This window comes from Parasteatoda tepidariorum, chromosome X1 (genome assembly GCF_043381705.1).
Source record: "Parasteatoda tepidariorum isolate YZ-2023 chromosome X1, CAS_Ptep_4.0, whole genome shotgun sequence".
Lineage (NCBI taxonomy): Eukaryota > Metazoa > Arthropoda > Arachnida > Araneae > Theridiidae > Parasteatoda > Parasteatoda tepidariorum.
The window spans coordinates 55,140,001-55,165,090 of NC_092214.1; the positions used below are offsets into that span (position 1 = coordinate 55,140,001).

At 27.2% G+C, this 25,090-nt stretch overlaps 1 protein-coding gene across 3 annotated transcripts in view; it reads left to right on the forward strand.

Moving 5' to 3' along the window:
- LOC107450100 (homeobox protein DLX-6-like) overlaps positions 1-24,088 on the forward strand; it is a 59,382-nt gene extending 35,294 nt beyond the window's left edge. For 2 of the 3 annotated variants that reach the window (XM_071187219.1, XM_016065828.4), the window contains one exon: positions 22,329-24,088. In XM_071187219.1, coding sequence (XP_071043320.1) covers positions 22,329-22,718 — 390 coding nt within the window. In that variant the 3' untranslated portion in view covers positions 22,719-24,088. 3 annotated transcript variants of the gene reach the window in all.
- Positions 24,089-25,090: the final 1,002 nt, after the last annotated feature.

Sequence of the window (25,090 nt, forward strand, 5' to 3'; positions counted from 1 at the left end):
GGGGAATAGTTAACAGAAAGTTTTATTAAAAATTAATAAATAAATCCTAGAAAAATTTAATTTCAACTTTTCTTGAACGTATAAATAAAATTAAAGTTTAAGTGGTGTGGAAAATTTAATTATATAACATGAAATGCATCCTTGAAAAAAAAAATCTAAAATTCAGGTTTTGCATTTATTTAGATTAGTTCACCCTTTACTTCATTCTTTACTCTTTCATTTTAAGTAATTATCAAGCGAAAAGAAAGAAACATTCTTTGATCCTTTTATTTATTCACTTTTTTTTTGTCGAAGTCTGATTTCGAACAAGATCATATTTATTCAACAGAGTTTATTTCATTACTTCTTTTTTTTCTCTTCACATTTTGCATAGAATCACGATTTCGAAATACTTCAAGAGAACCAGAAATCATGCAGCAATTGACGTTGGGAAGTAATATTTCCCCCTTTCAACATTTCGAGGTATCGTGAGAAATTGGAGCAAGTTTTCGAATTATTCATCACAAGAGGGGTGGAGAAATTTCTTTTTTTTTTCTTCTTTCTTTTTGTCTTTTTTTGGAAAAGACCAAAGGACTCAAGCAAAAGATGAGAAAACGAGCGTATTTTGCGATGCTATTGAATTTATAAAATTTTAAATATGAAAAGCTACAATAAAGTTTATTTATAGTTTTTTGAATTAAATGACAAGCAATACTCAAAAATAAGATTTAAAAAAAGATTTTTTTCGTACTTATTAAAAAATATAACTCAGATTTATTGTTTAATACAGCTTGAAAACTCAAAGTAGGCATTATATCAGTATAACTTTGATTTTTTTTTCCTTTTCCAATGATTTGTGACTATAATTCACTATTAATTTATAAACAATTTATTAAGATTAAAATTTTTAAAAAATTGTATTTCATTAACTTAAGATTTATTTACTGTGAAAGAGCTTAAAGGAAAAAAAAATCTATGAATTTAATTAGTTTTACTTTTAATGCTAATGAACACTCTTTCGTGCAAAATGACAAAATATTTTTTTTTGCAATAATAGTTACAATTTTAACCTCGGGTTTCACAACCTAGCTAATTTTTTATTTTATAATTTCTATTTAGTAATAGTACAAATAGGAAAATTGATAAGCAATATTTTAACACTTTTTTTTAGTACATTCAATCTACTTTGCGACTTTTTTCCTTATTTACATTTTTTTTACCTTTGAAGAAAAATGAAATAAATAAACAATTAAATTAGTTCAAAGGCTATTTTCTACTGGCTTTAAACAACAGTTTTTAGTCTTCATTAGAAATTCGATTTGCAAATGTCAACGATGAATATAGGGAATTTTTAAATTCTTTTAATCCCTTTATAATTAGAAGTGAGTTGTAAATACTTAAATTAATATCTTTTTCTGATAAGCTTTTAAAATAAAATTTTGTAATTGGCTAGTACATTTTGTCACGATGCGATTTATTTTTTAAGCTATGTAAATTTTTTAAGCTATTAAGCCCACATTTTTGTTAAAACAAACATTTCATTTACAAAACGATGTTCAATTTTTTGATATTTTAGTAAATGAAGTTTGGAATGCCATTTGCTCCAGTTAAGTAGCATCAGTATTGAACTTATTTCTTAAACTGGTTTACAAAACATTGCATAAAAATTGCTAGCAAGTTTAATCTATTTTCATTAAATATTTATATCAATCAAGATCAATTAAGATATTTTTTATACATGAATGCATTTTTATGCTGCAAGGAAAAAAGTCTGATTTTTTCCTACTTGTCCCTTCTTTCCCTTGCATCTTTTAACAACATTAAAAAAAATTTAAAAACAGTTAACTTTAATTGTGACTGATTTTTAGAAAACAATAATCATAACCTTTCGCAATCTGCAAATATATTGTCTGTTTCTACTAGGTTAACACAATCTGAATTTTTTATTAAGGTAAAAATCTAGAATTAATCTCGTATTTTCTCGTTAACTAGAACGGGAAGGAATTGAGTGGCTGGACAGTTGCCGTCAGTAGTTTTATTTTTGCATGAGCTAATTGATTTGGGCATTGAAAAGCTTATTGAATAGGTTTATGCAAATGAAACATTAAATCTAATCATATTAGAAAGGAGCCGGCTTGCTGAATGCGTTTATTCAGCTTGAGTAGATCGTTCTTTTTATGCATGTTAAGTCTAGGAATTCGCTTAAGTGGAAAATTAACCTTTCTTTACGTGCTCACGTGGAGAAATCTTGAATTTATATAGTGAGTTCTGCACTAAACAAAATGTATTTCTGTACACATGAAAATACTCGAGCGGTCATTTTGTAAATATTTAAATAGGCGACTTTGAAGTTTTGAGCATTGATTTAGAATAGCACTTTTAAGTTTTTCCATTTGTAACCTTTGATGACTTTTTGATGATGGGAATTGAAATAGTTTTAGAGAATTTTCATTTAGTTCAAAATTACTAATTTGTTTTTAAATTTAATTGCTTCTTTAAAAAAATGATCTATACTACACTGTCAGATAAACTAGTTCGACGTCTAACTATGATATCTGTACCCTTAATATGGTGCTAATTTTTTGCATCTTTAAAAGGATGTTAAACTGAATCATTGTTCAAGTTGACTTACAGTGTCATGTTGAGTATTAAGCTCACCTATTGTATCTCTTGTTGAGCATCGAGCTGACATTAAGCACGATTAATTTTGTACACAGATATACATGTTTGTTAAGAGAACTCTAATTATTTGTAAAATTGTTTTTCAATCAAGTTTTCTATAACTAAACTAGCCCATATTTGTGTTATTAGTGAAAATGAAAATGGTTGCCATTATTGGTTGACCTGACTGCGATAAAAAGTTTAAAAAGATGGTCATTGTATGTCCGCACTGTCGTAAATGCAAGTAAGCAATAAGATAGGAACTGAAATTTTTGAAGATAAATTTGAATTACTAAATGAATACTTTATTAATCTATTTTATTTTCTCAAAAAAATTTTGAATTTAAAATCCATTTTTTGATATGTTATCTAAAATATCAAAATGCAGTCGATTGCAGTTATTGCTAATTAATAGAAAAGTTTTAAATATAATATATTAAAGTAATTTAAATTAGCGAATGAATAAACAAAAATGCTTATTACTTAAGAAATTATATTACTTAAGAAAAGTTCTAAATTTTGAAAATTTTTTTTTTATAAATTGATTAAAATATCTAAATGCATTTGATTGGAGTTATTATTAAACGAAGTATAATAAATATCTCTTTTGATAATTGAGAAGTCATAGCAACTACTTAATTTTGAATCGGCATGTGTTAGGTTTTAGGACATCTAAAACTTTGTAAATGGTTCCTAGCCAATTGGTATTTTTAGATTATTATTTTTCTTCATTTGTCTCTTTAGGCATAAATAGCTTTTTACTTTACTAGATTTTCCATTAAACTATCAAATTTTCGTTTGCCACAAGAAGCTCTCTAAAATTAGAAAAACTCCAGGAAAAATGTAAAATCTCTTACAAAAAAATTTTTTATTTAGCTTATTGTGTTATGAACATTTAAATATATGATTCATATCATTATTAATACTACTAAATATCGAAAGGCAACGCTGGAAGTAAATTTTAATTTTTAGAAAATGCTATTTTGTTTGTTATAAATTTGAAATTTGAATTTTCGTTTTTCATTCATAGTCTTTTTAAAACTTTAAACTAGTTGAAAGATATTTTTGTTTGTATAATGAGTAGTTTTAATGGATATATTATTGAAAAATTTGTTACTACTATCTATCTAAAATGACTTCATTATTCTAAATTATGAATTTTTGAATATCGTAAATCCATATCAATATGAGTATCAATAAATTATTGTTTCAAAAATGTTTCTTTTTTATTTCTGAATATTTCTACTTTGAGACTTTAAATTAATAAAGATACGGACTACACCAGATAAAATTTTTAGCGAATTACTTACTTTTTCCATAACGTCAATAAAGCTCATTGCAAATCCTTAATAAATCAATTGCGTAAATGCGACTGGCTTCGTTCTAGATATATTTTAATCATTTTCAAGTCTTAGGTAAAATAATGCAGACAATTAATCTTTTTTTTTCTATATTTAGTTCAATTCACTTTCTAATTTCATTTTAATTAGTAATATCTTAGCTTTCTGTAAATTTAATCTTTTGCGAGTAAGACAATTTTAATATAAAATTATTTGCAAATGTAAGAAGAAAAAATGAAGACAACTTCATCTTTTGTTTTAGTTCAATTTACTTTCTTATCACAATTTTACCAGTACCCTCTTAGCATTTTATAAATTTAATCTTTTGTGAGTAAGACGCATTAAACTTAAAACTATTAAACTATTTTCACGTATCAAAAGAAATAATGCAGACGATCTTTTTTTTTTTTTATTTAATTCAATTTACTTTACTATTTCAATTTCATTAGTATTATCTTAGCTTTTTATAAATTTAATCTTTTGTGAGTAAGGAACATTTAACTATATGCTGTTAGCAAGAGTTAGGAGGTATGGGAAAAAATAAAGTTATAAATTTCTTTGCTTTATGTTTATGTAATTATGAAACAATGCAAGAAACATAAATTCCAACTAGTCTACCAAAATTTTTCCTGAATAAAAAAAAAAAGAAGGAAAATCATCTTATGTATAATCATATTTTGGCGTGTTTCAACGAATCAGTGTTGCGAGACGGTTATTAAAAACCCATTCCAATTGATGAATCGGATAAAAAAACATTGATAGACAAAACAGAATTTTCATAAATAATAACCGGAATTTGTGAACTTTTCAATACTCATCATTTAGCAGGGTTCAGTTTTTCACTGCCCCCTCTTTTTAAGATGTCAATGTTCAAAACATGTAAGGATAAAAACTCAAATTATCAGCTTTTACTTTTTTATGCATCTTGATTCGCTCTATATTTTTTATTTCTACCATTCAAGATAAAACCTTAACATATTAAAACGTTTTGTAAGCAATGGGAAAAATTATAATTTGATTTGCCGAATAAAACTAATGCCACAAAATCCATTTGTTTTTCTTACGACAATTGTAAATCTTCTTTTACTTTGTTCATAGCTAAATAAAGAAAAATAATTTAGATTAAAAAATACCGGCTTAGAGCGAAGCTCTGAATTCAAAAATCCGTAAAATAAACATTTTTTTTCTTGTTAAAACTTCTTTCTTTTTCTTCTTCTTTTTCTTTTTAGCACCTTTTCTTATTCTATTTTAAAGCTTTTGGTGGTTTAGCAGAGTATTTGTTAATAATATTGATTTTCCCTTTTTCTTTCGTTTATTTATTTGAAGAGTACAATTATGAAAGCTTCATTTGTCATTATTTAACTTGAATTTGTTATTGATAGTTTTAAAAATACTAAAAAAATAGAGATTTTTACTTTCTTCCATCATAAAATCATACTCGTATGGCAATATTTTTTATCATTTTCAATTTTTGTTAACACACTTCCATTGATTTCGTTTAAGCAATAATTTTGTTTTCAAGTTAAATACTTATTATGTTACTTTAAATCTTCGACATTAGTTATATTTATACAATTTCTTTAACCTAATTTTTACCTGTAAAGATTTGTTAATAGTTTTGCTTATTTTATATTAATGTTAAAATTAAATTCAACCTTGAATACGTTTTACGAATTATGCCTGAATATATTATATTTTTTTTAACTATCTAGTGTGCTCTTAAATTGATGAAAGAAAGCTACAAAAACATTAAGTTAATAGTGTAGTATAAAAAAATTTTAGCTCACTTTTTAAAAATGTATCAGGATAAACTTACAAAATAAATTGATTTCTTAAATATAAATACTGAAAAAAATAAACATCTTTTAAATCTAATAGTTTAATTTTGGAGAATATTCACTTCATAACAATTAAATTTTTATATTTTTCATAAACTGTATGTTGATCTAGTAAAATTTTATCTCCTTCAATGAAATATTTTAAAAAAGCAATTTTGATTATTTTGATGGCAAATTGCGTTTTATTAGGCTTAGTCAAGGTGGAAAAAAAATCGAAATATTAAGCTTTGCAAAATTAAAGCAGTGATCTAGATTTCTTAGGAGCAGTACTATCGCCAGAGTAGTAAACTTTCCATTCGAGCTTTAAAAGCAGTAAATTGTTGAGTATCATGTGTTCTTTATGTACATACTGGATGAGTAACAATTTCCTCCGGGATTTGGAAGTCTTATAAAAGCAAAATATTAACAATGCAGCAACGAATTTACCTTTTAACTGACAAAAAAACATCGAGTTTTTCTTTTCTTTTTACATACGCGAACCCTTGGTGATGTTCCATACTTCTAGTCTTAAATCAAATTCTTACCACTCTCGCTGCAACATGTCACGATTAATGGTGAACATGTCACAGCGAATGTAGATGTGATCCGTTGTCGTAATTCTGTTGGAAAAAGTGAAACAGGGGCTTACGAACACATAATAATTAATGTGTAAAAAAAATATATCTGAGGAGCGCGGTGGCCATGAGTAAAACCCCGGAAAGAAATATGCCAATTACATACACACATATATATATGTATATATATACATACATGTATTATATANAATTTTCATTGAAGCTGTGTGTGTGTGTGTGTGTACAAAAATTACAATTTCACTTTTTTTAATCCAATGATAAAATTTCTCGTTGTTTCTTCCTCAATGAAACGATTGTGTTTCAATTTTTTAAAAAAATCCCATTTTCTATAAACTTTTTTTTCGGGTATTTATGTTCTTAGTTCATAGAGTCAACAAAAACTGTTTTATTTATATAACGATGCCAATTGACTTGCATTCAAAATAGTTTACTAAAACGTCAGTTAATTGAATCAGTTAATCAATTCAGAAAATATGACTCTGATCAAATATTTATCTAACTTTATACATTATCAAAACATAAATAAAGAAGTTCCATTGAATGATCAATAGCAACTTTTAAGTATCACATCTTTTCAAATTGTTTATTTTTATTGTAATCGTAATTACTTCATGCTATTTTATTTTCTCGTAAAATACTATCTCTATTTAATAAAGTAATTTTATTTTTTCTTAAATAAATAACAAAAATAAAATGGATTGAAAATGATATTAATTTAAATCACTAACAATGGGAATCAATTGACCAAGAAATGAATAAAAAATTAGCTTGCTAAAAAACGAAAGCAGAATTAAATTGCAGATATTAAAGTTTTATCAAGGTTAAGTACACTAAATTGAGTATCGATTGTTAAAACAATAGATTTTCTAATTTATGAAAAAGTAGACAAAAAGCAAAAGTAATTGCGTCTGTAAATTTTATATGATTTGAGTGGAAGGCGTCACATGAATAGAGTATTTATATTCAGATGTCATTAACAAGCTTAGTTTTAAAAAAGAATTTTGTAATTTTTCTTTTCCGCATGCCGCTACTATTTATTGTTTTTTCAATTTATGGCAGTCCTTTTATGATTTGAGTCGATACATTTTGTGCCTTTACTATTCTAAAATTACCGTCATGATTAGTTTACAACACCGTTAACGTTTGATTTCTTTGTCTTGAGTATGAGTGCAATTAAAATTTTGAGTAAAATTGCATTTCTTGTGTCATTAAACTCTACATTCAGTCCAATGTAATACATTTTATTTTTATGGATAATTTCAAACAAATGTGTCATTGTTTTCATTTTTTTAAAAGTTTATGTTCGTTAAAATATCCACTTTTTTCGCTTTACGACGTTCATATGATTAACGTCGTAAACGAGACGTCATTTCTTTTCCGTACATGTCTTGTCTCATGACGTCTTGAATCTGTCATTTCTTTTCTTTTCTTTCTTTCATTACTGTTGTTAACGCTTTGAATGAGTAATTGTTTTCGTTTTCGATGTCTTAGCAAAATTTTTTAATTTCAATTTTCCATATTTAAAATTAAAACTATTTTGAACACTGCTTGAAACATGTTAAGATAAATTTTATTGTTTAGATTTCCGAACGTACTTAATTATATAAAAATTCTTATTAAATTACACTTTTGCACTAACAATTCTTAATCACTTTTATTTTAGATTTTCCATTTTTTGTTCTCTATTATACATGCCTCTTAACTTCCAACAATCTTAAATCGAAATTTTACTTTTCATAATTAGCATAATTAATGATGACCTTAAGAGATTCGTAGTTGAAAATAAATCTTCAAATGTATTTGATTTGTATGTCTTTTGTATATGAATCACGATTCATGCATTTGAAAACTGAAATAATTCTGGCAAAAATTATCTCATTTTTGAATTTTGCGAATATACGTTGTAATTAGTGGTACAGTTAAATATATATCTATCGACGTGTGTGAAGTTAAAAAGTATATAGCGTTATACCAAATATAGTTGCGTTTTGGCAACGGTATAGCAAATGTTTCAAATACTTCCAACTTTGTTAAAATTCAGCTAGGTTTATCCCCAATCCAAAAGAAATATAATTTAACGAAAAGTACCATTGTACTATTTTTTTATCATATTGAGCATACTTTTAATAATTTTATTCTTCGTTTAATACTAGCAAATTTTCAATTAACACTAGAAAGATTGAAACTTAGTATATACCTATATCGTCCAAAAGCAGTCAAAATGACTAGATTGTAAAAGAATAAATAATGTGTAAAGAAATTTGTTTAAAATTAATTTTTAATATTTTTTATATTACTTACAGTTATATAACAAGGTATTAGTAAATATCAGCATTAAAAAAATTTTACGTTGTGCAAAATTCTAAGAAATTCTGTCATTATATACACCATTGTTTTTCTAATTGAAATTAAAAGCAGTAAAAATGACTTCCTACGGCAATCTAGTGTTAAACACTCCTGATTATCCGGTGGATTTTGATTTTCCGCAGCATCTATAATTTCGTGGGTGTCGTATAATTGCAGCTATTAACCACTGAAATAATTAATTAAATTTCAATTAGCAAATAACTTATATATAAATTAATGAATTGTGTTAAGACTCCTTATAACGTAGCTATTAGTTTATGACATATTTATTGTATCTTATTTTCTTAAGTTAGATCAGGATGAATGAGTGTAGCGTTAAACGTGCATATAAACTAGATCTGTCAAAAAATGTTATTATATTGCTTCAACATCATTGTACGACGATGTTTAATCCTTTTAGTTGATCCGTGTAATAGTATTTTTACTAAAGTATCGAGGTTTTTATTACTATAACTGATTTTTTTTAGAAACATTAAGGTTGTTTTTGTGGCTTTTCTCTGAGAAAAAGGCATGTCCAAAATTACCAGAATATGGTAAATCTTACCGTGTTTTTGGCTCTATAAAGACACCAAAAAGTTCGTTAATTTTCATTGAAGCTGTTTTTTAATGAATTCGTAAAATTAGCAATAAAATATAGTTTTATAATATGAAATAAAATTTGGTAAAAGTTATAAAACTTGCCAATTTTATCATGATACCTTTGAGCATGGAATAAAAATAATTTTTTCGGTTAAATTTACTTTTCAGTTCTGTATTTTTTACTAAATGCATGGTAATAAGAACTATAATCTTGAACACCTGAATTTCCGGTAAACAGTTAACATACAAACTGAAAAATTACCAAATAAATGGTTTAAATACTGTATATTTTGATTTTATTACCCAGTGTTATGACTTTTGCCGGAAACGTCATTATCATACAGTACGGTAATTTTATCTTAATTTGTTTCACGTGTTCATAATTTTTTTTCTTCTGCAATAATTATGATTTTAATTAGCCGTAAATTATCTTCCAAGTTAACGAAATTAAATACTAATCAGTTTTATATAACTTTATTTATTTTTTATATCACAGGATTTATTTCCATAATTCATTACGACGATCTCTCTTTATTTAAAAAAAAAAGAAGAAAAAAAGCATCAAGAGTTTTACCTATTTCCTAAGAAAATAAACAACTAAAATTAAATAAAAATAAAAAAGGTGAAGGAAAAAGTTTTTCCTTTACATGCGTTAAAAAAGTCGACTTTCAAATTTTATTTTAAAGAAAAAATTCCGTCTTGCTTCTCAAATTGAGCGTGGAAACTAAGCCACCATTGGAGTACTCTTTTATATATTCATATTTAGTTTTATCTTGGGAAAAGAAGACTAATTTTTATTTATTTTTGTACCTGGACATAAAAGAAAATAAAGATCCTTTTGGATGTAATATGTGCCTGAAGACAGAATGTGGTTTTCACAAAACTTTCGCGGAACTGGATCATCGAAACTTTACGAACAAGTTTTTCCTTCACTTTTCTTTGTAAATACGGAAGTGTACCGTAGTTTCAAGAGACACCGACATTTCTTCGTCACACAATGATTATTTAGATCATTCTCACGGTACAAAACTTGGATGCTCTCCTTTACTCGCAACATTTGCTTTTTTTATTTTTGTTTTCCTTACTGGGAAAAAGTTTATTCTTTGTTTTTTACATTTTTTATTTTATTTTATTTACTCGTTGTTTGTTTACTTCAAATGCCATTTTCTTCGTGTTTGCATTTAATTCACAAAAAATTGAGTAAAGCGCGCGATATCGTAAGGAACGTGGGAAACAAATCTCAAAAAGAAAAGCGGGTCCTGCGATTTTAAGATAGATACGCGTGACAGGTTTGTTAAGTTTCGAAAGTTATTGCAAGCTTGTAGAGTAAATTAAATATGTGATGACATTTTATCAACTGCCTCAAATTATGACAGGACATTCCAATGCATTTCTTTATAATTTAAACTTATGAAACTGAAATTTTAAAATAAGCAACCTTTCTCGTGGTCTTACTTGCCAGAATAAACTCACATTTAGTAAAAAATGAAATTTTAAACTGACATATTTTTTTTAAAAACAAAAAAGAATCGCGATAACGCCGCCCTATATGATTATATTAAATTGCTATTCATGTTATAGTAATTTTAACTTCATTTGTTTCATACACTATTGAAATTTTCATCATAAAGTTATGGAAAACTAATCGGCAGTAGTCTGCCCATCCAATTAACAGTAAAGCTTACTGTAAACATTATGGTTCTCTAACCGCGTACCTCTAGCATGGTTTAAAAAATGTGAAAATGAACTGGACATTGGAGCTTGACTTTTAGTTAAGTAATGAGCATTGGAGAGTGCAGGGCACTGGAAACTCTTCCTTCAATTGTTTTAGGGGATGGTGGAAATAATGTGGTGTCAACGTACTGTAATATGTACGCAGCTATAAGGAACTAAGTGACTTCATTTAGTGGGCTTAGTTGATGCGATAAAATTCTGGTAGCTTAATCGTATTTTTCACCCGATACGGGAGCAGTACGGTTAAATGAAAATTAAATAAATTGTTATTAATTATTTTTTGTTAGAAATTTCTAACAGTTTACATATACAAAAACATATACAAGGCACAAAGAGAAAAAAAAGAAAGTAATTGCATTGTTTGAGGTTTCTGACTTTTTATTTTACTATAATTTCAAACGTTTAAGTAACTTGCAACATAATACGAATTTGTTTGCCATAATTTAAACCTCTTAAACTTCAGTATCTTTATTTAAAAATACGAAAGCAAAGCATATGTTTATAACGGTTATTTTTCGAAGGTTGAAAATGGTGCAAAACGTCAATATGGAGGAAAGCCACAGTTTTGGGGAAATGAAAAGCTTTTGTGGTCTAATTTTTTAATACTTAAGAAAATACTCCACTGCTGCACTACCTAGGTTGAAAAATGTTGCCAAATTAGCAATTTTTAAAAAAGTTTGATAACTTTTAGAATGCTTAAGTTATTTATTCGTTTTAAAGCCTTGCTAATTCTTCACAGCAAGATGATATAGTTTAAAATCATCGTTTTGCTTCAAATGTAAGACACTTAAACCTAAGCATATTTATTTTCCTTGGAAACAGAGTTTCGAAAGATCATGTTAAGAAGTTAAATAGCTTAACCAGCTTTAATCATTGCTTTGTTCTGTACTATTCATCTTCTTTTTTCCCCTTTCCTCCTGTATTAAGTGTTGTAGAACAAGCATTAAATAAATTTTAAGAGCTGAAGGTGACCGCTCATTCTTTAAATTAGAAAATATCGAAGTTCTCTATTATGAGGCACTATCAAGTAACTAATTATATCTTTTAAATGCTTTTCAGGGATCCTTTCAGTAATTTCATTATCATAAAAAATAACTTGATTTTAATTTCTAAATTTCATAACGTTTTAAAACGTTAAGATAAAAATCGTATTTAAACATCAATTTCAATCTCTCTAAAACCTGTAATAAAATTAATAACGAAAATTTTAATTAAAAACTTATGCAAAAAAATTTTTTGGTTTAATACTGAGAGACATTTTCGGTATGAAATTATGAAAAATTTAAGTTTGAAAGCAATAGCAATTTCGATTTTCTGCTTTAGATATAAATTCTTAATTCTTATAAGTTTATGTGAATTTTTTTAGTTAAAATAATTTTACGAAAATCGAATTTGCGAAATTTTTTCTAATTTTACGCCCAGTGAATTATTTTTTGTATGAAGAGTGGGTGTGATTCAATAATGATCAAATATAAAAGTTTTTATTTTGGAAAGGCTTTAAAAAGTTAATTCAATTCAAGTTCATAAATCAAGATTCAATTTCCTCTATTTTCCCTTTTAACGCGTTTATAATAAGTATAGTTCGTATTGTATACGAGTCAAAAAATTAGCTTAATTTAAAAATCATTTGAAAAGGATTGTTTATAAAGTTGCTCGTTTCAAATCAGTAAGATTAAATACCATTTCATTGCTTAAGTTATATTTTTTCAATTGAGCTATAATTAACCTCAGAGGGAGACAGTTCATAATCGACTTTGCCTTGAAATGATTTTGTGAGAATTCAACTGAAAATTAAAGTCTAATATCGCATGACAGGACGAAAATTAATTCTGATTTCCGGACACAAAAAGTTATAATATATATTACAATATTTTTCAAATAAGTTTCAATTACCTAAACAATTTAAACTGATTCAATAATACCTTAAAAATTCATATTTTTTAATACTTTAAAGGATAGTTTTTTTTTTTTTTTTACGAAATAGAATTAATATGACAAAATGTTACATATGTTTTTAAATAATAAAAAAAATCTTTCTTTTTTAAAGGCTAAACAGAACGAATAAGTTAAAACAAAAAGAATATTTTCTCTAAACTTAATCTTTAGATTTGAATAAAATATATTTCTAAGTATTTTATTATATATGAGGAGCGAGATGTTTTATATAACTTTATTGTGACTCTTGTATACTACAAAAAATTCCGGATCAAATTGCAGTAAGCAGTACCGGCACTCACAATGTCGGTACTTTTTTATGGTAAAATCCTTTTCCCGAACATATTACGGAACAAAAAATCAGATATACCGTAATTTATACAGTAATAATTAGCCTATAAACCTATAATCACTCAAATTAAATAAATATTCAAGTAAAAATCGTTGCTTATTTTACAATAAAAAATCAATTTTACGGTAAAATAGATTTTACCGATGATGAACCCAAAGTGCCGGTACTTTATACCGTAATTTGATCCAGAATTTTTTACAGTGTATTTTAGCATCCAATTTGAGCGATTTATTCATTTTGGTTCTTCATTTCATTAAAGAAAATAAGATTATTTCATTTTAATACGCTTTTAGAACACTTTTAAATTATAAGTGATACTCTAATCAACAATAAAAATATCTAAACGAACATTAGTCATGCTTCACTCTCCCCTCTCTACCCTTTCTGCCCCTTTTGAAAAAAAAAAGCATCAAAAATGATGAAGTAGAAACATGATATGATCGAACCGAACGAAATTAAAATTTCACTAGTTTAAACACCGATATCGTAATATTTTCGTGAAATATCTCATTTCAGCCTATCTTATCTCGAGGGGGATCGGAAACACTAGTTTGTCACACCCCAATCATTTAAAATTGATTCAATAGGATTAATTAAGTTGTCAGTGTTGCAAGTATACTTTGATTTCGATATTGCTAAAACCTTAATAAACTTCAAAGTTATTAAGGATTAAAAGATTGTACAATACATAAAATAGTTTTTAATTCAGATTTTTAACGGATTGAAAATAAAAATAGAGATTTCGATTGAAAATAATTAGTTCTAAAGTATATTTTTGATTATAGCTTTTCGATTGAGGTATTCAAGCTACACTGAAAAAAATTTTGGTTCAATTACCGAACATAAATCTAGCAATAAAATTAAAATATAAGGTATTAATAAACAATTCAATTGGAAATTTTTCCGCTTATAATTTACCAGAAATTCTGGATTTCAAAATTATAGCTTTATCACCAAATATCTAGCAAAAAATAGAAAATTGAAAAGCAAATTTATCCGAACAAATGGTTATGCCATGTTTTAAGGAAGTATGATAAGATTATCAAACTTTGCCATATTTACCAAATTTTATCACATTACGTAACACTATATTTTATGGTTAATTTAACCAAAATCAGTACAAAAGCTCCTGGGTCAAAAAAATCAAATTATGATATTATTCAAACATTTTGGATCTAATAAAGTCATTACAGTTATAAAAAAAAATCGCTTTTTGAAAAATTCACGAGTTAGATTAATTAATTAATAAAATTCTTAAAAGATTTCGTATATGCAAGAAAAATAAAACGAAATAAATATTCTTTGATGTAAATAATATTGTGCATAATGATATCAAACAAAACATTTTTCTTTTTTAATACTACATAAGTCGCCTTTGTGTTTTCTTGTAATATTCTTTATCTTATTCTTCAAAAAGAATAGAAAAGAAAAAAAAGAAGCGTTTTTTTCTCTTTTTTTTTTACAGTAACGCAACACTAATTTGTACGTCCAAGACCTATTTCAGTAATTGTACGGAATCACTCATTAAATAACTTGTTTTGTTAATCGCGCAATTCAGTAAAATACTACAGGGGAAAGCTTCTTCTGATATGCCGGTTTGTTGAAAATTCAATCGAGCTTATCGAGATTTTGCTAGCTTCTTTAGAAAAATGTATAACAAAAGAATCTCGAGTATTTTTCTTTGCCAAATTCCTTCTTTCTTCATTACGTTTATGAATACTTTCTCTCCTCTTCGAAAGTCTATTTGGGTCAGAAGTGAAATTATAGCCTTCAATATTTTTTTTTAAAAAAAGAACTCTTAATAAAAACGTCATAATGTGAACGATGCATTTGAAGAACCAATGTGAACAAAGTCGTTATGTGAATTAAACTTTTAATCTTTTCAAGTTTTTTTCTCTTTTGTACCGTTTTTTTCTTTCTTTTTTTTTCTTTTTTTTAAATTTTAAAATTAGCTCGACTTGGGTTTTTTTTTCTCCAAATCCCAAATATATAGGCAAGTCGTCAAATCAAACGTTAAAAAACGCAAATAAAGCAATTCTTCAGTTACATTGATATTTATTGAAATAGATAAATAACTCCATTTCTTGTTTGTGAAATAATAATGATAAAATAAAATAAATGACAAAGTAAAATAAATATTTAAATGTTTTTGTTTTTATTTGTGTTCTGAAATTCAAACAAAGTTAAAGGGATTTTGAAAATTTAAAAATACAATAGTCAATATCCAACTATTTGACTGACAAAAACTTTTATTGAACCTTACCTGACAAAGCGACCTCTTTTAAATGTTTGCGTAAAACATTCTAAAGTTTGTGTATAGTATTTTTTTTTTTTTTAAATGCGTCAAAGGTACATTTGTTTAGATCAAAAATATCAATTTAACCTGAAATATTTTTTTTTTCCAAAGTACTTCGAAAACAACAGAAAGTTCGACATTTGTAATTGATCTAAAATTAATAATAAAAAAATCAGAACATCTTTAAAGATTGAGACCATTATAAATTTTTAGAATTCACAACTAGAGCTTTAATTTATGGAAAATAAGCTATCTGAGAAGATTATTTTTAAACTATTATTTTCTAACTGCATAACTGTATAATCATTTTTTAACTATCTATGCTTTTAAATTTGGAGAACTTCAGTGTTTACAACCACTTTGGCAAACGATATCAATGCCGAGAGAGAATAGAATTTATTGGCAAATCCTTCGCGATCGGAAAAGTGACAGCAGGTTATTTTTTTTATACATGTCTTCTCTTTTAAGTAACAAGCATTGTTGTTGTCGGTACCGTATTCAGGCTACCAAAGTATTCAATCAATCGACAACTATCACCCAACTTTGAATAGAGCACCAGTTCTATAGGAAACCGATACTGTTCGCGTCTCCTATAGGTACACTTTATCTTTTCGTCTTTAGATGCGTATAAAATAAGAAATGAATAAAATTTAGCGAAATTTCCTTTTTGTTTTTGATGAGTTTCCTTATTCAGCTACGCGTCAAACTGTTCATTTTGAGTTTTGAATTCAATGATGTAATTGTTAAAGGGACTATAAATAGACTCATTTTAATTGAAGTTTGAAGAACTTTTGACTTAGCAATATGAAAAACTATTACTGCCAATCCTTCTGAGCGATTTTAAAGTTCAGGATTTAGAAATTCCAATGAAGACCCGATTCCAATGAATTTGCAAGGTGGTAGAAAATTCTTTAGAAATTTGTAATTTATAGACGATTTTTAGAATTTTTATTTTATTTTTCACTTATCAATGAATATAATTCAACACGTAGCTGTAATTAGTTTGGAATGTTGTAACAAAGGAAGGTAGAAAATCCAATTTTTGGACGATACTAACACGTAAAAAGTTATCTTGATATGATTTACTATTTAGATGAGAAGTCGGTGTCTTTATTTTTAAATTTCGAAGTAGTTTCTAGTTGTTTTTCTAATAATTTTTCTTTAATTTATTATTGTAAATGTAATCAAGGGAACAAAATTTGGAAAATCTTATACCAAATTAAAATTTTGATTAAAAAATTAAAAATTTTGATCTGACCAATCACATTCTTAAATTACTTGATTGAAAGCAGGCTAAGCAAATCGGATTTTTGTTCCTCTTGTGATATCATGCGCCTGATGTCAGGCTTCGTGTAAATAGGGAGTTATTCTAAATCAAGACCAACAATTTCCTCGCTTTCTGGGATGGGTTCAAAATTAGAAGGCTACGAAACAGTATGATCCACAAATCTGCTATATCAATGAGCTATTCAACATTGATGATAAAATCAATTAAGGTTTTCAATAAAGTTATAGTTCAACTATGTACTTCATATGAAGCTTTACATTCTAACCAATCCTTTAAATTTTTTTTATAAATTCCAAAACCGTATCTTTTATGACGCTATTTAAATTCCCATTAACTACTGACTTTTGAGGATTTTGAGAATAATATTTTTTCCTAGATAACTTATTTGTAAAATCTTTAACCTATTGTTCTTTGTCTCTTTCTGGCCTGTAACCAGAAACTGTAGTATTAAAGTATTTCAGAAAAAGTAAAATAAGTAACAAAATGATATTTACAACTATACATTTTTGTATCTTTAACTCTTAAAGAATCTATGGCTTGCGTTGAAAGAATGTATATATTAAACTAGTTTTATTAATGGCATGTATCAAAATAATATTTCTAATTAATAATGAGCTTATGAAATTAATATATTTTTTCCAAAACAAATCTTTCTTTTTAGTTTTAAATTGGACACTCTCCTCTAAATAAATTGAATTAATATCTGTAAAATACACAAAGTAGTTAGAGATCATTTCCATTTTGAATTGATTGGAATTTCAGCTGCTGCAACCATTCGAATGTTACGGGGGAAATTTCTATCCCGCGCATATGTCCAACTTATCTGAGCCCATCCCCAAACTGCCTGAATCCTCAAATTCGACGCTTTGCAACGTAGTCTTATATCTTGGCGCTGAACTGTCAGCCTATGCAACCCTTGTTGCAAACTGGGTGTCCAACTGTCAAATATAAAGCAGAGTTTGAAAGCTCGTTCACTCCTCTTTCTATGAGTATCCCTCTTCCAGTGTTTCCTATGCACTATGTGTTCCTGCATGTATAATTTCTACACTATTCCTTGTCTAATATTCAGCGAAGAAAGATTTCTCTACGTTTATCTTCTGAGATCTCATTAATATTGGCGAGAATCTCTTTTACTATGCATCAAATGCGCCAAATGGAAAGAAATCAATCTTGATTAATTTTCTTCTTTGTTACTTGAACGGTAGTCATATTAATTAATTCCAAAGGAAAAATTTTCAGACATTAAAAGATTCATTGATTGATATATTTAAAGTTCTTTTGATGTGATCTATCTTTTTAAATTATTTATATTATTTTTGTGTTTTGAATTTGAATGCAGCCAAACGTGGGTTTCCAGAATAGGAAATTGAAAACCAAAATTTTCTAGAATGTTGTTAATTTAGGAATTTAAAAAAAAATATCGATTTGACATAAATGGGAGAGCCTGATATTAATAAAAGTATCAAACATAAGAAAAATAGATTTCGCGTTAAATTAATCTCACAATTTTAATTTCAAATTATTTTAAATATCAAAAAATACAATTAAAGATTTGGTTGCAAAAATTGGAGTTTAAATTAGTTTTATAAATAATAGTCAAAAATATTAATGCTTTAAGATAAATAATTTCAAGTATTCAAGTTGGAAAAGATAACTGTGTTGAATGTAAAACAATTTAATATTTTTACAATAAAAATCAAACAATTATTTGTAATTTATAACTGTAGTTGCAATATTTAATCAATTAACTCTATGTAAATATTTATTCCTTGTCATTAATTAATGTATACTACTGGTTAGAAAAGCTTTGAAATTTTAAATTGAAGTTGATCAATTTAAAGTGATTTTATTTTTTGATGTGTTATCGAGTACTTTTTTTCCCAAATTTTTCATTGAAGTAAATAACTTCTTGAATTGTTTCACAAATAGTTTGTATTGCTGCTTATTAATTTTTGCGCAAAATATTCTTGCGATAAATAATAAGTTATTCAACTAATAGTTTTTAATATTTAATTGACTATTCGAATCCATGTTTCTATTTATTTTTGATTTAATGCTTCATGCAGATAATGTAAAAAAAATATTGACGCAAACAGTGGGATGAAGATTATTGACCTTTGCCAAGAACAAAGTTGTTATTGAAGTATCACGCGTGATTTCAATTTCATTATTTACCAATAGTAACTTCAAAATCAATAACCCATTTCAACAAAGTAACGCAAGTATTGGTCACATATCAGATTTCTTTTTCGATGCTTGAATACGTCACACCAGTTTGGAAAGTTATCTTGTTTGTGAATAGACACACAAAAGAGGGTTAATTTCTCCAATTTAAACAGTCACAGGAAGAAAAAAAAATATTCTGAGATCAATCTGTCGTAATCAGAAACTGGTCACATCGAAACACTAATCATTTCGAAATAAACCGGTATAGGACAAGAATAATCCACTCTTTCAGAAGGCAGGGAATAGATCATGGCAATCCATCTACTTGCGAATGGGAGGGGTCATTGAAAATAATGTGAGTGATGAACGGGCCAGCAGAGCCTTGCTGTCAGTGTCCCGCGGTGTAACACAAGAAGCAGAAATTTGTCCCCTAGCCATCCCAACATGCACTGGGAACCTGTTTCAAGCCGTCAACCCACTAGATTAAAAATGCGCGACATTAGGCCGTCCCGTGTTCCACTGCGTTCTTCTAGAATAATAATATTAAAAAAAAAAAAAAAAAAAAAGCCTCACACGATATGAACCCCTGTCTTCTCTATTGCCTTTGATTTAAATAATGCGGAAGAACTGTTTGGTTTTACGTTATTTATACTACTAGTTTCGAAATCACTCTACAGCTAATATACGATGTTTGGAATATGGACTTTAGTAAGCATATATCATCGTGATGTTTAATGTATTTAAAGTTTTTATGCGCTGTTATTAAAGAATCAGAGAATTTGACTTGTTTGTTTGAATAGAAAAACTTGTTTATTTCCTAAATACGGAAGTTTTTTTTTAATAGCAGAATAATTATTTTAATTTCTACTTTAAAGGAGTAATACTTTATTTAAAGTAACGCGACAACAATCATTATATTCGACTGAAATTTCTTTGAAAAAGCTATGCAAATGAAATGAAGGCTAAATCAATATTCATATCCTCAATATTTTATTAATCCACAGTGATTTCAATTTTATAAATAATTTTAAAGTACTTAAAAGTGTTGTCTAAGCAAAAATTTTTTCATTTTTTGGAAGAATTTTTTTTCACATGTTACAGACGATTTGTTGTTTTGGACACATGTTTCCCACGTCTTTAAAGCTTTAGTGATCGCATTGTGCTCGTCATTGCTTCAACACTTTCACCGAGGAATACGATTTTGTTAAACAAAGCGTTTGAGAAGATGTGAGAAAAACGTCGAGGCGTTAAATAGTGTTCAGCTATTTCCCATTCATTTATGGTGCCTGACGCGTAGTAGCAATTGAGTGAGCTTGAACTATGAAAAGGAACCAATCGCTTTAAAAATGCAATGACTGTGTCGATGAGTTATAATTCCCTAAGAAAAAAGATGAGAAAACAAAATGCTTATCTGAAAGTGACGAATCGAGTTGAAAATTGTTGGTGCAAAAATCTTTTGACATTTCCGCTTTTTCTTTTACATTTTCCTGACATAAAAATAGCGCCAGCATTTATAAGTAATTTCCTTGAGACAAAGTAACTAATTTTTATCACGCAAAAGGCAAACAAGACTAATAGAAAAAACTGAAGACCGTTATAGACGAAGTTGTTAATATAGATTCACGAGAATTGTATCAAATTGCTCAATCTCAGCTGTCGTTGCCAGGTTTATGCTTTGGGCTGAATTGGGAAAATTCATTTTTAGCTTTATTGTTCTGATTTGTAGTGAAATTACCTTATTTTAACAGCTTAACGTAATTGTAGTTTAGGGTCATAAAATGTTTTTCATTCGTTTGATTGTTCAATATCAATCTGACAATAGAATCATAAATCTTATTAAAAGGTATTTTATTATCCAACTATTGACTATTAAATAATTTTCTTTATTAGTTACATTTAAGAAAATAAATATTTTTTTACGCAAATTAATTGTGCTCTTATTTTTCGATTTCTTCTCTCCACGTAAAAAATTATTTTTATAAGACAAACTAATTTAAGTATTGATCTAAAATCTTTTATTTAATCTTCATAATTTTTTTTCAATTAAATAATCATTTAACAAGTGAAATTAACTAAATTAAATGGAAACAAAATAGCAATACATTTAAGTTATGGTACTTATTTACGTTTTCTCACGAAATGCTGATTGTTGTTATATTAATTCGTTAGTGTGGTAACAAGCATATTTCTGTTTTGTTAGTGAGGTGTAGACAAGATATATAGCTATAAGTGTAAAAATATAATAAGTTTATATAGCTCAGCGAAAGTTGATGTTGATTTTTAGCAATGAACATCAGAGATTTTTCAAAAATAATAATGAACAAATAATAAAAAAAAAATATAGAACAAGCAATCCAGAATACTAAAACATAGTATTCATTCTTGAGAAAGAGCCAGATTTTTTTTATCGATAAATTAATAATATGAAATTTTTTCTGATAAAAAGTGGAAAGTTGGAATTTTGAAAAGTGGAATTTTAAAACCTTTTACTTAACTATTTTAATCGAAGGCAATGGAGATTTTCAATAATCCAGAGAATAGATGCTTTTTTCTTTTTTCGTACTCTTTAATTTCATATTTAATTTTCATTTTTTTATCCTTCAGTGTATGAAAGCACTACTTCGCTTCATATATCGAAACTTTTTGAATGAATCAAATGATTTGAGGAATTCACAATGAATCATATCCAGGTAAATTTTAAATAATTATAATAAATTTAACAATTTTATAATAACACAAAAACCATAACTGAATAATCTGATCAGTTATTCTGTATTAGCGCACAGAATTCGAATCCTGCTCTATCAGTTAAATATCATTTAAATAAGTTAAATCAGTTAAATATTGTTCAAGTAAATTAAGTAAAATCACTTAAATATAATTAAAACCTAATTTAAATAATTTATCTATTTGCTATTTTTTCAAACTATTCGTACCAGAATTTTGGGTTTTAATTATGGCTCATTTAGTGTCAGAGAAACATTTAAATGGGAGAAATTTGCTATGCATAAATAATCCCATTTTCATCAAATCTATCCTTCATTGAGCAACATGCAAAAAAAAAAATTATTTGATCAAAAAATTATCTGGTTTACTTATTTTATCTTCATTTCAAAGTTACTTAGCTTCCTTTAAAAAAAATAAAAATACATATATTTTTACTTTTTAAACCAAAACAAATGATTCTACAAAATCTAATGAGTGTTTTTTTATTATAGGTTAAAATATGGTTTCAAAATCGTCGATCCAAGTACAAGAAAATGTTGAAAGCTCAACAAAATCAGCAAAACAGTCAGCAACCTAACCAACAAACACCGGGAAGTACACCGAATATGCAGCAGCCGCCGAACCCCGCATCAACGCCGCATACTCCTCCCGAGTCCCATGATGCTCACAGCCCGCCATCAGTGGGCATCCTGCCACCGAACCCTTCGGCCCAAGGCATGCCGAATGCTACCGTCAGCCCTCCGGCCATGAGCCCGCCTATCTCCTCATGGGACATGGCTTCGTCCAAAGCAGCAACAATGAACGTTACGAACACCTATATGCCACAATATTCGTGGTATCATAATACGGACCCTTCTATGAGTCAACAAATTCTTACTTAATCACCTGTTTTTTTAAATAAAAAAATGAAAAAAAAACAAAGAATTGATATCAACAATGCCTCCCCTGTCCCCCCAGTAAAATTGTCATCCTGTATTTGTATGGATGGAGTGATATTCTTCTTTGATTTATCTGGGAAAAGGTAACCGAAAAGCTTTTTTCCAGTTAAATAGTCGTATCATTACCACATAAAAAGTTACCCATCTTTATTTAATTAAAAATGGTGCGATGTTTAACTAAATATAAGGAAAAATGTTGGAGATTTGCCAGTATTAACTTAAATTTCCTTTTATTTTGTGTGCACAGAAGAAAAAAAAAAGTGTGCAAAAGTCTGTTTTTCTCATGGAATTGGGGAAAATAAGTATATGTGATCGTGTGTGGTTTGTCAAAAGAAGTTGATGCCTCATAAAAAGAATGAAGATATACGAAAATCATACAAACGCGTACAAATATTTGCAAACAATTACTCCTTGCAAAAGCCATGACTGTGAACCAAGCCATGACTTCATCGTCCATTGCCATCTCACGGGGGGCTGGATTGGCCAGTAACTTCGTTTATTCTTTTTAACCGTCACATTGGAGCCAAATACGTAAACATTGTTTTTATTATGTTATTCATAAGTGTTTCAATTTTGTTTTCATTCCTTTATCGGATCGATATTTCATTAGGCAGGTTGATGAGATTCGAACATTTATTTGTTCGAGAAGGGTGGGTAAGTTGATTTATTGTAAATTCCAGAAAAAATGAATCAATTTGAATGGAATAAATATAAAATAGTAAAAAGACAATTTATACACTATTTTTAACATTGAGACGACGTAATGTTACTGATAATTGCTATATTGCTTAAATTTATCTGAAATAATTTAATATTTTTTTTAATGTACTATTTAAATTATTACTTAAGTTCTAAACATATGAAGATTAGACTTAAGCTAAATCTGATTATTAATGACCTGATGAGAGAAGTTTATTTAAATACAGCTTAATTCTCTTAAATGGCACTATTTGACTTTAAAATGCAATATTTTTGAAATAATCTCTAAAAATTTAAAACAGTTTTATTACATTAAAAGAATTGCTTTTATTCAAAGTAATATCCACTTCTGTGCAAAGTGATGCTGCAAATTTTATTAAAAAAAGTATGTATCAATTGATGTTATATATGGAGTTTATAAAAAAAAAAGTGATTTTGTAATGTGTTGTAATTAAATCTCATGTCAAGTGGAATTTTCCGATGGTTTTATAAATATCAAAAAAAAAATTCTGATTTCAAATTTGAAATGAATGTAAATAAGAAATCAGTCTGTACATATCAATTGTAAAATTCAGAAATTACTCAAATATCAGTAATAAACGTCTTATGGAAAACTTTTGTTTTGAAATTGATCTTTTCTCTGCCTCATAATAGATTTTAATTAATTTTTTAATTGATGATAATTTGACATAAAAATGTAGCAAATTTCTGGAGTGATATTGCAACCATTCTCACTTGTGCATTCGATTTCCTTTAAATATGTTATAGACAGTTAGAATATTTAATTTGTGAATTCAAATTTACATCGGAAATATACTGACTACACAAATTATCAGATATTAGTTAAAATATTAAGTTTCAATGAAAGAATATTTGTTTTATAAATTGAGTACAATACATAAAAAGCTTGTTAAAAGGGCTATGAATGGATAATTTGAAATAGCACATTGCGTGGCTGACAATAAGTAATTAATTTTCTTTTGTGTCTCTTAAATTTCAATACATTTTTGCTGCACTCAAACCCATTTAAATCCTATAAGTTTAGAATCAGTAAAATGTATTATTTCAAAGAAAAAAAATAAAATGAAATTTTTTTGCATCCGTATGAAACATGCAAATTATGAATATTTCATGCATCTTTAAAAACAGGATGATGAAAACTAAATTATGGAAAAAAAAGTTTTTGTGATAATTTTCCCTTAATAATTTGTATGTTTAATTTTAAATATAATAGTCAATCAAATAACACATTTATAGATTCGTTATTAATGTTTACATCCGTTTAATTTACATTTAAAAGTTTTTCGCATGTTAAAGATAATGTTACGGCATTAATAAAGACGGTTGTACATGGTATAAAAACGAATATGTACTCATAATTTTGATTTTTTTCTCCCTTTGTGTGTATGGAAGCATATTAAGTTTTGAATGCCCTTGATATCATATAAAGTAATAAAGATTTTAACATAAATTTATTAGAAAATCAAAGCTTTTTTTTTCTTATGCATTTTTCTAGAATCAGACAAAACTTAATTCAGACTCTGATAAAACTGAACTCTGTAATTTAACTCATAGAAATTTTAATGCTATAAGTCATATTTAAAATGTAACTTCGG